A 15,514-nucleotide genomic window follows, 5' to 3' on the forward strand; every position below is an offset into this window, starting at 1 on the left:
AAAATATGGTCAAAGTATTATATAGGGATATTTAAGTTAAATCTCTACAAATCTGCTGAAGAACAACAGGGCCATGATCACTTATATTAATATGCAAGTATCCTTAGGTAGTGCAGATTCGTGTTTCTTCAAACTGTGGTATCCAAAGTATTGTAGGGTCATAATAGGTGATAAAGTTTTACGGCAAATCAACAGCTCAACTGTATGACAAACGGTATTATTTCAGCTTCTCCATCGTCTTCTTCTCATATAGTAATGTAGCAATATTCCATTATCACCTGCATACGATGTTTATATCTCTCAGCTGATTCGATACACAAGAACTATTTCTCTGTATGATTCGTTTTCAAATCGAGGTAGGCTACTGGCAAACAAGTTGATGTAACAGGGGTTTCAACAGTCTCGTTTAAAGTCAGCATTTTGCAAATTCTATGATCGTTATAAAGATATAGTTTGGTAATACAATCTATCATTGGGTTAAATATTGTCTGCCGTGTTTCATACCGATTGTTAGGCCGTTCTTAACACACTGATTTTGACTACGGATTACCTCATTTACTTTATCAAGATATAGGGCTCACGGTTGGTGTGACCGGTCGACAGGGGATGCTTACTCCACCTTGACGCTTGCCCACACCTTTGGTATATCCTGAGGCCCGTGTTTGTCCAACTCTCTATGTCTTGTTTTCCTTATAGGAGTTATGAGATTTATCACTGTTCATTATTGTCACTTTTCATGAGAATGTGGCCGAGAGGTTAGAGCGTTCGCCCCGCATGCGAAAGTCTGGGGTTCGAATCCCGGCCGCGACAGACCTAAGTTGTTAAAACTAGTAGTGACAGTTCCATCGCCAAACGCTCGGCATCAGGTGTGAATGTCCCGGATCCTCGGAGGTAACCTTATAAACGGATGACCCGTGTCACAGTAGTAGGTGTGGCACGCTAAAGAACTCTCACTGCTCAATGGTCATAAGTGCTGAGCATAGGCCTTTTGAAACCCTTCACCGGTCTTGGTGACGTCTACATATGAGTGTAAAATTCTCGACGGAGACGTTAAGCAAGATACAATCAATCAATCAATCTTTCCAGGAACAACAGGGTCATGATTAGCCATATCAATATGCAAGCATCCCAAGGTAGTGCAGATTCAAGTTTGTTCATATTGTGGTCCTCGGTGGTAGTTTATATGGGAATATGTAGGAAAACATCTTTAAAACTCTTTATTTCAATAACAGCAGGGCCATGAATACTCATCTTAATAATAGGTAATGCAAATTCAAATTTGTTCAATTTAGGAGCCCCGGAAATATGGTGGGGCTATAATAGGAGACCAACATTTGATATAGAAATATACAAGAAATCAATTAAAATAAATTCTTTTCAAGACTATATCACATTCCTATATGACCAAAGTTGGGGGGGTGCATATTGTTTTTTGCCATGACTGTCTGAAATTTGAACCTTGATCATAACTTTTGAATGGATAGTGATAAGTTTCTCATATTTCTTATGTGTATTTCTTGTGACAGAATCTTTGTTGTGGTACCAAACTTTTGACCTTGTGACCTTCACCTTAAAGTTTGACACACTTTTAAGAAAACCTAATCTAGACTATATCCCCTGTGCTATTTAAGGAAGGTTTTGATATTTTGGATATAGATTCCTTCATGCAGAAAATTTCATTTGATGCTATGGTGTTTGACCTTATGGCCTTGACCTTGGGATTTGCTCAAATTTCAAAACATTAACCGAAACATGAGTTTGAATCGTGCGAGAGGTGTATGCATTCCCTGTGACAAGGTCTTTATCTCGGTGCTATAGTTTAAACACTTGTGTAATCGTGACCTTAAAGTTTGATTGACCTCTTTGCGAAACGTAACCTTGGCAATATATCCTGAACTGTTTAAGTAAGCAATTTTACATTTCGCATATATACATTCCTTATGACAAGACCTTACATTTCATTTCATGATTTTCACCTTGTGACCTTACATCATGGTTATATCGTGACCTTTTTAGGGCAAGGTTGGGGCTATATCATGGAGTCAAATTTCGATTAAAGATTGTAAAAATTTATATCTTTTAATAATAACAATATCTGAATAGGTTGGTAATGTGGCCCATGAACCTCTTCTGAATAAGGGCAATTCATAAATTACCACATCAATAAAGATATTCAGTGAAATTAAGATTAAAGCTAACTGAATATGAAATTATGAATTAAACTGCAATCATACACTCTAAAAATGGTGTTTAGATCCTAAACACAAAGTTAAACACATTTCTTGTGTACAGTTTTGAACGCGTTCTAAATCTAAACATGTTTAACACTTTCTGTGTTTAGGTTTTAAACATGTTTGACACTTTTTACGTTTAGGTTTTGAACATGTTCAACCCAATGTGTTTAGGTTTTGAACATGTTTAAATCTCTTTTGTGTTTAGGTTTGGAGCACGTCTAACTAATTGTGTTTAGGCTTTGAACATGTTTAATTCTTTTTATGTTTAGGTGTAGAACATGTTTAACCCTTATGTTTAGGTTTTGAACATGTTTACCCTTATTGTGTTTAGGGTTTGAACACGTTTACCTCTTTTGTGTTTAGGTTTTGAACATGTTTAGTTCTCCTTGTATTTAGGTTTTGACTTTGTCTCAATTACAAAATGATTTGCTAACCTTCTATTTAAAACTCAATCCACAGCATTAAAGAGTCTCAAATAGTAGCTTTCTCTTCTATTATAGGAGAATAACATTGCAAAATCTAGCAAGAATATCCCTTGCATTACAAACTGTGTCTATGGAATCCATGATGTTTCAAATCGAACAATGCGGGTAAAGTGATTTCCTACACACAAAGAACACCGGAAAACACTTATAAACAGATATATTCACAAATACACAGAACAACTTACAAGGGGTTAACAAATACAATAACTACACTGCTGCACTTTCTAAAACACGTCCGATTGCCTAGATTTCGCGGGTAAGAGAGAGAGAAAATCACATGTATTCTCAGAGGACTCCGAGCCCGACCAGAAATACTAAAAATCCACCCCCCAAAATCACTACACGGGTTTAGGCGGTTCTTCTCAAATTACATTGCAAGTCTATTTCTATATTCTAATTGCCGAAACAACACGGTTGACATTTCCGCGATACATGTTAAAGACAAAACCATTAAAAATCACTTATGCACATATAAGAAGTAAACTATACATGGTTAAATATCATCCGGCAAGTACAACTTCAACAATTTTTTTTGTCTTTGATATGCTAGTTTTCGCATAACAGGCACTGTCACATGTTGAATTAAAAAAAAGGGGGGGGGGCATCAATTGCAACTGATGTTCTCTTTCACAAGATTTAAATGAATTTTGTTCCAATGCAAAGTAAGAGTGATGCATTGGTTTAAATTAACACTAAAGGCACGTCTAATACCAGAGACAATGAATTACACTATTTTTTAAAATTCAATATGTATGTGTCCAGACCTGTTCAAGTTGAAATGGAATTCCAGATTAAAATTTTCTGGATACTCCTAAACTCTGCTCATTTCCAACAGGAAAGGGTTGAAGCCCATAGACGGCTCTTCTAATGGTTCCATCAATTTTGGATATCGACCTCGACAGTGTATACTTGCAATACGGCGTATGATGTACACTATGGTCACTATCGGGACCTGGTACACTATAGCAGTTTGAAGTATGGCAATTCTGACATGCAATTTTTTCTGCAATTCGAATTTCATTTACAGAAGACAGGAATATTCTACATGAAGACTGTAAAACTAATGTCAACAATGTTACTAAGCTTATTATGTTCAAAACCTAAACGCATAGACGTTTAGGATTGTGTTTAGACGTTTAGGAATGTGTTTAGCAAGTGTTTAGCATGTTATTTTGTGTTTAGATACTGTATTTTTGCATAGCTAATCATGTTCTCAGTCTGAACATGTTTAGGGTAGAACATGTTTATTACACTTCGCGTTTAGGATATAAGCACAATCCTAAACACGTTTAGACCTAAACACGTTTAAAAAGTGTTCCAAACCTAAACATTGTTTTTAGAGTGTATATTTGGCGCTCACTGATGTTCCTTGGGACACCGTTGTGGTTACTATGGGAGATGGTGGTGTCCACACAGAAATATTACACAAGGCCTCCTCATTCAGCCCCGTCATCAAGCTGGAGTATCCCCCGTGATACAGCAATCCTGTGATAAAAAATAACTTATTTTAGGAGGTCTGCTGTCACGATAAGCCTATTTTGAATCAAGTTACGCTATCATCAAATATTTACTCATTTATACACAAATGGAGCGTAGATCACTAATTTAAAATGGATGTCGATCGGAGATTATGGCGCTGAATTAACTAATCCCGTCACATTATAAATAATAGTACGCATGGAACTTTAATTTATCAATCAATCATATTACATTCCTTTAAGAATTAAAGAAATAGGTACGGGTTTGGCCTATTTTTACCAGGCTTTTATAGGAAAAATTATTTTGCGTTGTAGATACATGTATTTTCAAAAGCATAATATTACGGAAATCAATCCAACTGTGCGCATGCGCAGTAGAAATTCAAATAACGTTATACAAGAGGAGATATATCGTAAATCCCGTGACTCCCACACCTCGGAGTCTCAGGGGTGGATCAAAAAATGATAAATTTCAAAAATCTTCTCTATCATCGCACATATTTAAACAAAGGAATCTAAACACATGGTACTGTAAACCATGAAGGTTTCTACCAAAATTGTAAATCCACGATCTCATTGGAAGAGGCAAACTTGGCTTATAGTGTTTCCATGTATGTGTAAAAGATTTATATGACATTGGTATACACCACGCATAGACCATCAACTATTTTTTTTTCCACACACTTGTCTGAGAGTAAAGATTTTCTAAAATCGTATTTGATATAATGATAAAATAATAAGACTTCATACATTTCCACTGTACAGCCCTATTGCCCTCAACCTATAGTTTAAACCCCTAACCCAGGGGACATGATTTTCACAACCTATAGTCTAAACCCCTAACACAGAGGACATGACTTTCTCAACCTATAGTCTAAACCCCTAACCCAGGGGACATGACTTTCACAACCTATAGTCTAAACCCCTAACCCAGGGGACATGACTTTCTCAACCTATAGTCTAAACCCCTAACCCAGGGGACATGACTTTCACAACCAATAGTCTAAACCCCTAACCCAGGGCACATGACTTTCACTAACCTATAGTCTAAACCCTTAACCCAGGGGACATGACTTTCTCAACCTATAGCCTAAACCCCTAACCCAGAAAACATGACTTTCACAACCTATAGTCTAAACCCCTAACACAGGGGACATGACTTTCTCAACCTATAGTCTAAACCCCTAACCCAGGGGACATGACTTTCTCAACCTATAGTTTAAACCCCTAACCCAGGGGACATGACTTTCACAACCTATAGTCTAAACCCCTAACACAGGGGACATGACTTTCTCAACCTATAGTCTAAACCCCTAACACAGGGGACATGACTTTCTCAACCTATAGTCTAAACCCCTAACACAGGGGACATGACTTTAACAACCTATAGTCTAAACCCCTAACCCAGGGGACATGACTTTCTCAACCTATAGTCTAAACCCCTAACCCAGGGGACATGACTTTCTCAACCTATAGTCTAAACCCCTAACCCAGGGGACATGACTTTCACAACCTATAGTCTAAACCCCTAACACAGGGGACATGACTTTCTCAACCTATAGTCTAAACCCCTAACCCAGGGGACATGACTTTCACAACCTATAGTCTAAACCCCTAACACAGGGGACATGACTTTCTCAACCTATAGTCTAAACCCCTAACACAGGGGACATGACTTTCTCAACCTATAGTCTAAACCCCTAACCCAGGGGACATGACTTTCTCAACCTATAGTTTAAACCCCTAACCCAGGGGACATGACTTTCTCAACCTATAGTCTAAACCCCTAACCCAGGGGACATGACTTTCACAACCTATAGTCTAAACCCCTAACCCAGGGGACATGACTTTCTCAACCTATAGTCTAAACCCCTAACCTAGGGGACATGACTTTCACAACCTATAGTCTAAACCCCTAACCCGGGGGACATTACTTTCACAACTTAGAGATCTTCCTATAGTCTAAACCCCTAACCCAGGGGACATGACTTTCTCAACCTATAGTCTAAACCCCTAACCCAGGGGACATGACTTTCTCAACCTATAGTCTAAACCCCTAACCCAAGGGACATGACTTTCTCAACCTATAGTCTAAACCCCTAACCCAGGGGACATGGCTTTCACAACCTATAGTCTAAACCCCTAACCCAGGGGACATGACTTTCTCAACCTATAGTCTAAACCCCTAACCAAGGGGACATGACTTTCCCAACTTAGAGATCTTCATGGACATCCTAAGCATGTATTTGGTTTTTCTCCCACATGTGTGGGAGTATAGAAGACTTTTTAAAAATTGGCATTTTTTGGCAGTTTTGGCTCCGTCCATGAGGCTCTGGGGAAGCTAGTGCATATTTTAATTGCCAAAAATACTTAATGTTTTCTTTATATCCTCGCAGTCCACGGAATATCGCTTATGCCAATTAAATACAAGTGTTCGAGACATTTCCCGAAGCAATTCCATTGTGTTGCAGTTCGTGAGATATGACAATGGTGATAAGTTCTGATAACACAAAGTTCATATAAACTTTAGTGATATGAAGTAGAGCTACTTTTAATGTCGCCATTTTAAATACACATGACACATAGACAAATATACGCATCATAAATCTGTTTTTAAAATTCTGTCACAATAAAGAGAATTGGAGGGAGAAAATACATATAAAATATTGTTATTTAAATATTTCATTTATTTTATGTTCAAACAAAGTTTGTGTACCATAAAAGCTTTCCAAGAATAATTGTTATGTAAGATTTTTTGCCGTTTCGCATCCTCCCTGGTCTTAAACTTGCTTTCATTATTTTAATATCAAATTGATACACATTCAAATTAGTACAAAACCAATAATTTTACAAGAATGTTTTGGAAATTGCAAACTCTATGTTTGGTAGAAGTTTTATTTTCCTGCGATGTCGGACATCTCAGAGCAAAGCTTGACTATACGACTTGTGGGGAGAACCTTCGCCAAACTTAACCTCGGTCAAAGTGGGCGCCGTCTTGGCGTCAGTATGATTGGACATATTACACCTGCTACTCAAGAGAAAAATTATAATGACCATTTTTATCAATGGCACATCCTTAAATACCATATTTAGTAAATTGGTGAATTTTATTGACAAGGCAGATTTTGGCCAGAATAGTACCTTGTTCTTTGGGTGTACTGTTGAAAATACATGATCATGAAGACATGAACTACTGCACATCCGGTACACTTCACACGTTAGCGCTTCATGACATTTTTCATGTCCACTGAAGCGTTACTACATTCTACTTTCATTTCTGTCAGAAATCCCAGCCATGATAATAGACACGTGTATATTTATTGAGTAGTTCTGTATTCTTTCGCGCATTGTTTACAACTGCAGCGCGTTCGAGAAGAACCTATCCGTACAATGTGTAAAAACATCTCAAAGACAAACTCATTGGGAAATGTAAAATATGAAGTCATAATGTGTTGTTATGGAACTTTCAAAATTGATAGAGCATCTTAAAACACACACGACTCACAGACAAATATACACATCATAAATCTGTTTTTAAACTTTCATGTTTCAAAACTTTGATATTACCAAAAGAACAAATGCTGTAATACATGTAAATAGGCATTAATTCTACCAATATCATACTTTTGTGATGAAAATGTGACGACATCAAATCGCTTGGTTGTAAGCTGCTTGGTAGATCTGTGTCGTAAGTTAGCAATGTACACAAGCTCCCGGAGGACACATGGACACCAGCACATGTCGACTTAGCTAAGCAGGATGAGGCACAATCACGAGAGTTGGCAGTGACTTCACTGCTGAATCCAAGAGGTAGAAAAGTCGTCGATTGTGTTGTAAAACAGGAATTTACACCTGTGAAAATGATTCATAGTAAATTGGTTTAGTCGATATTTTTTATTTAAAGCGTAGTTCTGCAACAGGCTTTTAATTTATGTGTGTTTAGGGGAGGGGGGCTTACGGACCCTTTGTGAAGGTCGGTAGTCCCTGAATATCCTTGTTGAAATTCAAATACTAAGTATGAAAAGGATATTCATCATATTGTAAGGATGATATCTCTACGAAACATAGATTACTAAATGTACCTTCGCAGATGAAGCCCAAAGAGGTGGACGAAGAACAGGGCGTCATCCTTACGGAACTATCTGATAAATATCCACAACCAGTGGTCGAACTATAATCTGTTAAACTGGAAAACACATCAGTTACCAGTGTATCGACCACACAGTTCCCCCACTGAAATTCTGAACTTCCACCAGAGCTAGACTCCATGTGCAATCCAATCCAATATGATCTGTAGGACGAAACACATCTCAGATAATTTAATGATTACACTTTAATTTGTATTTATTGCTTATTGTCATAAAACACCCTCGACATGAGGGGTGGCTCCCTTCAATTTCAACTCGATAATTGCAAATCTCTCAAAGAAAACGGCAAAGATATATCAAACACACTGTATTTATTTTTATCAATGCACTACTAGGATTAAAAATGTTATCTATCTCATTCGAATGGATCGAAAAGGACTAAGATAGAGGGATACAAAACTCCCTCTTTTCCTTGAACTGGAGTATTGTTGAACAAGAATTTAATAGATATAGGCCACTGCTGACCATTACATCCTGGGTTCGTTTCTACATAATAGATCCCATATTTGATAAAATAAGTGAACTTTGAAATACAGCAATTCCTGGTCCATTATTGTAACTATTATGATATACATTTACATATTGTACATGGTGCATATGTATATAAAAAAAACCTTTCTGATCATAATTCCCAAAAGACATATGGAATTAGTTGATTTGTACAACCTTATTGTGTATCATCAAATTCTAAACAACCTCCTTGTACATGTGCTCTGGAAATCATTCTTTCATTCAATAATAGCATATTAACGTTTTCCACAGACATCGATTTTTTTTCGAACACTAGGGGTACACAATTTCCTTACAACTGTAAGAATTCCCCATTCAATTGCAAAGAAAGAGTTTACGTTTAGAGAAAACAAATCAGAGAGTCCTCAAAAATCTGTCTAAAAACTTACCTGTCGCTCAACGAAACGTAATCAGAAAACATAGAATCGCCGGTCTTGAGTAGATCATACAGGGATTTGGCTTCAAGCGTACCAGACAAACTAACTAGGGTCATGCCCCTGTGTTTACAGGCTTGAAGAGCTTCGTCCCAGGGCAAACAGCTTGTGTGTACTTCATACCGACAAGAGTCTTCAGCAACTAGGAAAGTTTCAAATAAAATAATTATCAAACTCTTTTAATTTCAATTACTTAAGGTAATAAATGCGAATTCATGCAGATATCGTCATAGTTGCGAACTATGTGGCCTTCTGTATGTCCTGGTTATATTCCAGATCATCCTGTGGTCGACATATTTCAGAGTTGTTGCATTTGTTCTTTTAACCATATGTTAACCAACATCTAGGGAAGTTCAGGGTACACCCATAAACGTAAATCAGGAAAATATTCAACTTGGTGAATATCACTTAATTGTAATACATAGGATTGATAAATCTTTATATTAACCGACACAAAAATCAGTTATTGTTTTATTACAGGTATATGAATATATTTCTATTATAAAATCATCTTCTCACGCCAAAAAAAAAAATCAACAATACTAATGTTTGTGACAGTTCTTGGATGCTCGAGATCACTATATTGGAAAATGTTTAAATTCAAATGTTTCTTCGGTAATGATATTCCAGGAATGGCCAACCAAAACAACAAAGATTGTTAATATCAATCAGGTGCGTGCTTTTCTTTCTTTTTTCTTTTTTTTTCAGAAAGATGATCAGATGATACGAAAGCCCACCGAGCTCACTCTCGTAACTAAAAATCGAGTTTTTGCTAAACCTTGGCGATTAAATGCCAAACCTTTGCGTTATAATCCACCATTTTGAGGATATATAAAACAAAACCGCGTAATTTTCGCGTTGCAACACGAAATAGACACGTTTATTTGCAGACCCAACCTCGGTTTGCGCCCTCCGTCCTGCAAACACAGCCCAAACATCAAGACCACAGACATCTATGGGCCCTAGGAAATTTACTCATAATAAAACCAAATTAAATGATTATTTGAAATGTTATCCGGATCAGTAACCTGCAAATTACATGTAGATAAAGAATGGCTTTTCTAAAGGTCCTCAGTAAAATTTTACTGGCCCTTGAATACATGTGTTTAAAAATATCTGCGACGAAAAACCAGGATGAATTGTGGGTTAAAATAAAAAAAGAAATAAAACTGGGTAGAATGTTGGGCACTTTCGCTAACTTGTCTATTGCTTTTAATTCCTAATGTTACTCTAATTTGATGTTTAAGAACTCCACAAAAAGCATCGTACTTTCTTCAAATGGATTGATTGAATGTATATCGTTTAACGTCCTTTTTCAAGAATTTTCACTGATATGTAGACGTCACCATTGCCGGTGAAAGGCTGCCAAAGTAAGGCTTATACTCGGAGCTTACGGCCTTTGAACATGGGGGATCTTTATCGTACCACACCTGCTGTGACACAGGACCTCGGTTTTTGCGATCTCATCTGAAAAACCTTCTTCGAATCAAAGCTCTACTGAACCGTATTGACTTAGAAAAAATGAGCATCCTGACCAATGATTGCATTTCCTACTAATGTAACTTTTTTTCCTATCCACAAACTATGTACTAAATCCCTCAATATGACTAATTTTGTCTGTGGAATCCTAGTAAACATTTTCACAGTGTCTATTTCAAACCCTACACATATTAACCTGGTTGTTGGGTCTGTAGTTTTTTTCATTGGCCAGTAGTAACCTACCTCATCAGCTAAACTGCTGAATAACGACATGGGTATTAAAGAGTCTTGACTGCCACGCCTACCAGCAAAAACTAAAGTCATCTAGATAATGGTTTCCTGTATTTATACCCGTCCTATACTGGGTGAGCCAGTGCAAGAAAGCTGCGAGTGTTTCCCATATTCTGCAGCTTATAGAACAACACACAGGAAGACATTTGTCCACATCGTACAAAACCTAGCGAATTGAAATCCCCTGGGAACACTGGGAATACACAAAAAGCTCTTTTGATGTCCATTTTTCCTAAAAGAGCCCCTTACCCAAAGTGGCAACCATACGAGTATCAACTACAATATCAAACGAGGCACATTGTACAGTACATAATTCAGGGTCTATAAAATCGTTTATACCGCCTAAGTGGGATAAGATAAGTGAGTGATCATACCCCCCCCCCCCCCCCTCAGAATTCATAACAATATCAACTGGCGAGATATGGAGGTTAGTGACCTTAGAATGTGACTTGTTTTCGTGGATCACTTCAATGGGGTAGAATATTTCCTGATGCAGTGTGAGAGGATTCCAATGTGCTGCATTTATTAACAGAAAGTACAGGGTCAAGTCAGCTAGGTTGTGGGGATATTTTAGGGGGTGTTGTTTTTTCTACAATGACTAGAACATTGGATGGGACAAGATATTATGAGAGACATAAAAATCCTAGGTATTATACCTGTAGTGTTAGCAATAGAGATCTGGGGAAATAAGTTGCCACATACGAAGGTTGAATTCCACATAGATAACCTCTCTCTGGTTAGTGTGATTAATTGCCACTAATCTAAATCCAAACGAGTAATGGGGTTAGTCAGATATTTTTTTGTTTAAACTCATGTTGTTTGGTGTTATATTTTATGCACAAACACAGAACCCTGGCTTTAAGGATCTCACTATAGTGTCGACCATAAACCGCTTCCGAAGGTACGTGGAGACAGATAGTTGGAGGACATATTAGAAATCTATACGAGGAAACACTTCTCTGTAGATGCAGTGCGGTTCACATTTCGGGTACATCAGACACCATGCTAACGACTTATCTTCCATCATCCCACGGGTCAAAGAGAGTTACCAGGGGCGGATCCATGAATTGCTGTTGCGGGGGGGGGGGGGGGGCGCTACTTTATGAGGCAATGGATCCAGGTGGGGCCTGGTGGGGGTCCTGGGTTCTACAGATTTTATGGGGCTTGAAATATTTCTCCTATTTAGTCATTTGTACTATTTTCTATCATTTTAGTAAGGTGAAATTAATAAAATGACCCAAATTGTAAGGGTTTTTTGGACAAAAAGGAAGTTCTTCCAATAAAGTAATTCAAGAAATCAAAGATTTTGTCATTTATTTCTCCGGGAGTGTAAGAAATTATTGCTTCTTTTATCGTTTACTGCATTTTCCGAAACAAGATACCACGATTTACCTTAAAGAAAATTTTACGGGGGGGAGGGGGGTGTGCCCCCTCTAAATCCGCCACTGATTATTTCCAGTAGGAGGCGCCCCCGCCCCCGCCCCCTAAAATTTTCAAATCTAAGTTGAATTGTGGTACCCCATTGGGGGCCCCATGGCGGCCCCAAACTCCCTGCCTCATAAAGTGGCGCCCCCGTAACCGCAATTACTGGATCCACCCCTGACACCTACAGGATATTTTTGTTGAATTCATAACACCAATTACAGTATGAAGCTATATGAAGCATGTATGGTAATAATTAGTATACGACTTATTTTACTTAGAATTTTCATTCACCTCTTACTTGTAAGATATTTAGAGCTAGATTAATATAAGCCTTTTGGCTTGTTTCTCAATCTATTTCATGTATAAGACATTGTTTGTAAACATTATCGAATTATTTACGAATAAATATTGTTTAAACTAAGCTGTACCCCCACTTCCGAACGACATGTAGTTCACAATTCAATAATAATGATGATAATAAAATGAAATTGCTTTATCAAAATACAATATAGTGATTTCGACTTTTAATTTGATTTTTTCCCCGATATGCACCTGTGACGGTAGGTCTAGTTGCCAACGATGCATTGTATCATAATTTGTCTAATCGAAACATAAATGATAGGCCTAATTGCACTGTTTGCCTTCAAAAAACAACGTCAATTACAGATGTTTAACTAAATAACAGTACAAAAGAGTCCTAGTGTTTAGACAGCGATCCATGTAAACATTTTGCGATTGTCGATTTCATACTCGCTTTCTCCGCCACATTTGGGTATTCACATTACTATTTGTAAGCACTGGTGGCTATTAAAACAAATAAGACCCGAGGAAATTTGTCAATATCGAAAGAAATGTTGTCCAAGGTTAATAAATTGCGTCCCTAAAAGGTAAGTTGTTAGCAATATCTTGCACTAGTGCACTAGAAGGAAACAGCCGATTTACCGATATTTATTTAATTTACCATCGTAATTTTTGTCAAAGGGGGGGGGGGGTACTGAATTTTAAAATTCTTGATACTAATCTGAAAAACTATCGACTTCTTAAATCGTATAGTGTGTGTTTGAGAGAGAGAGAGAGAGAGAGAGAGAGAGAGAGAGAGAGAGAGAGATTGTCATTAAATACATAAAGCCAATAGTCATAACCTCTACCTTATAATCGTTCCACTCACTTCAATAAATAAAAATAGTAGAGGGGGGGGGGGGGGGCAGACACCCATTCTATAGTTGCAATTATTATCACGTTGACACGCAGCATCATTAGATTTATTTTAGATAAAGCCGCCGAATTTCAAATTTCCTGACAATTATCAACAAGGATTCTTTTTTAAACTTTTTTAAATCGGGGTAGGGGGTAGTCATTTCATACATGGTGTCAATACTCATAACTTCAAACGGGGGCGGGCAGTAAACCAATATACATGTATCGTTACACATGAAATTAAAGGTGCATATATACAAAAAGTGTATGCTACACAGAAATGTCTGTGGTTGCCAGACCCGCGGCAACTTTGATTGCCTAAATACAATACCTGGTAGGCTATAATACTTTTCGAAATCAGTCTCTATGTCCAATCTGAAGGACAATAAACCCATTTATAATTTGCAAACGGAAATGTTGATATGATGAATTAAAATGCAATATGTAGGTTCGTCATTGGAGGTGGTTTTCCGTTAGTTTGAAGTAGTTCGAAGTTTAAATAAAATTTATCTCCACTTGCCTTGTTGGTAAAACTAAATAAACTTTTTTCGGTGCTGATTATTACAGGTATTTGCTATACAACACAATATAATGAGACTTGTAACTGTTGAATCTCTTTAAAGACCCAACTTTAAGTTACCGCCCCCAAATTTTACCTGTGTTGTGATCAATGATAAGCCGCTGGTCAATCAAACTTTTAACAATAGAGCTTAGGTTGATTGACGTTTGCAGAGACCGTGGTCTACAGCTACCTGAGAAAGATGTTTTGATAACAATCATGGCTAATGATGACCGGCAGTCTTCAGATCTCGAGGAAAGCCCCAGTATACATGAGTTTTGATAGCATTGACTCGCACCTAGAATATTTTAATTTCTAACGTCCCCTATACAATGCAATTTATCATCGTATTTTCTCTCTCCATCTTTATACATGTATTATAGATTAAACAATCAGAAATCAAACAATAATAATAATAAATAAAAAAAAAAAACATAAGTTATTGGAATATTTTCTATTAATGATTCATTGTGGCTTTATATTTATAAAAACATGAACAATTCTTTATTGGCGCAGCACATCAACATGTATAATAGTTATATTGCCCATGCGTAAAACTGTTACAGTAGTTAAAAAAAATGCTTCTGTTTGAGATACCACATGGATTATAAATTACACAATCAGAAATCAAAAAATAGTAAAAAAGCATAAATAAGTTATTAAGATATTTCTATTTATAATTTATCACGGCTTTATATTGAGAGAGAGAGAGAGAGAGAGAGAGAGAGAGAGAGTTACTGAGATATTTATAATTTATCAGGGTTTTATATGTATAAAGAGAGAGAGAGAGAGAGAAATGTGTAAAACTGTAGCAGTAATATAGATGAAATAATATGGCATGGCAATAGTGTTGCATACGTATGACAATAATTACTCATTTAGTCAATGATTGAGAGTAAGGGAGAGAGAGAAAGGGGGGGGTAGACTAGCTATGTGTCAGCTTCTGTTTGGGATACCATCGTTACACAAACACTACGTCCACAGAAACCCTAAAGAGAGAGAGAGAGGAGGGGTGTATACTTCGTGTCAGCTCTGTTTGGGATGCCATCGTTACACAAACACTACGTCCACAGAAACCCTAAAGAGAGAGAGAGGGGGGGGGGGGGGAGACTTCGTGTCAGCTTCTGTTTGGGATACCACCATTACGCAAACACTACAGCTACAGAAACCCTACAGACGGCCCATATTGAGGGGTATCTTGATCATTCTTCATTTGGTTGTACATGTACACAGATCTATTTGGATTTATTCATTCTCTCGAAACATGGATATTT

The 15,514-nt window shown here is 37.3% G+C and overlaps 2 protein-coding genes across 7 annotated transcripts in view; one reads left to right on the plus strand and one right to left on the minus strand.

Moving 5' to 3' along the window:
* LOC125664029 (platelet endothelial aggregation receptor 1-like) overlaps positions 1–15,514 on the plus strand; it is a 42,752-nt gene that overhangs the window by 10,656 nt on the left and 16,582 nt on the right. Inside the window, exon 1 of one of the 5 annotated variants that reach the window (XM_056152720.1) lies at positions 13,312–13,371. The exons of the other annotated variants lie outside the window; for them this stretch is intronic. The gene's annotated coding sequence lies outside the window, so the exon portion shown is untranslated. Of the gene's footprint in view, positions 1–13,311; positions 13,372–15,514 lie in introns of those variants that run through there. 5 annotated transcript variants of the gene reach the window in all.
* LOC125664027 (metabotropic glutamate receptor 3-like) overlaps positions 1–15,514 on the minus strand; it is a 55,431-nt gene that overhangs the window by 4,008 nt on the left and 35,909 nt on the right. For both annotated transcript variants that reach the window (XM_056152718.1, XM_056152719.1), the window contains exons 6-9: positions 9,245–9,431; positions 8,280–8,488; positions 7,822–8,049; positions 4,080–4,204 (exon numbers count right to left, since the gene is read on the minus strand). In XM_056152718.1, the coding sequence (XP_056008693.1) occupies positions 4,080–4,204; positions 7,822–8,049; positions 8,280–8,488; positions 9,245–9,431 (749 nt within the window). The remainder of the gene's footprint in view (positions 1–4,079; positions 4,205–7,821; positions 8,050–8,279; positions 8,489–9,244; positions 9,432–15,514) is intronic.

This window comes from Ostrea edulis, chromosome 1 (assembly GCF_947568905.1).
Source record: "Ostrea edulis chromosome 1, xbOstEdul1.1, whole genome shotgun sequence".
Taxonomy (NCBI): domain Eukaryota; kingdom Metazoa; phylum Mollusca; class Bivalvia; order Ostreida; family Ostreidae; genus Ostrea; species Ostrea edulis.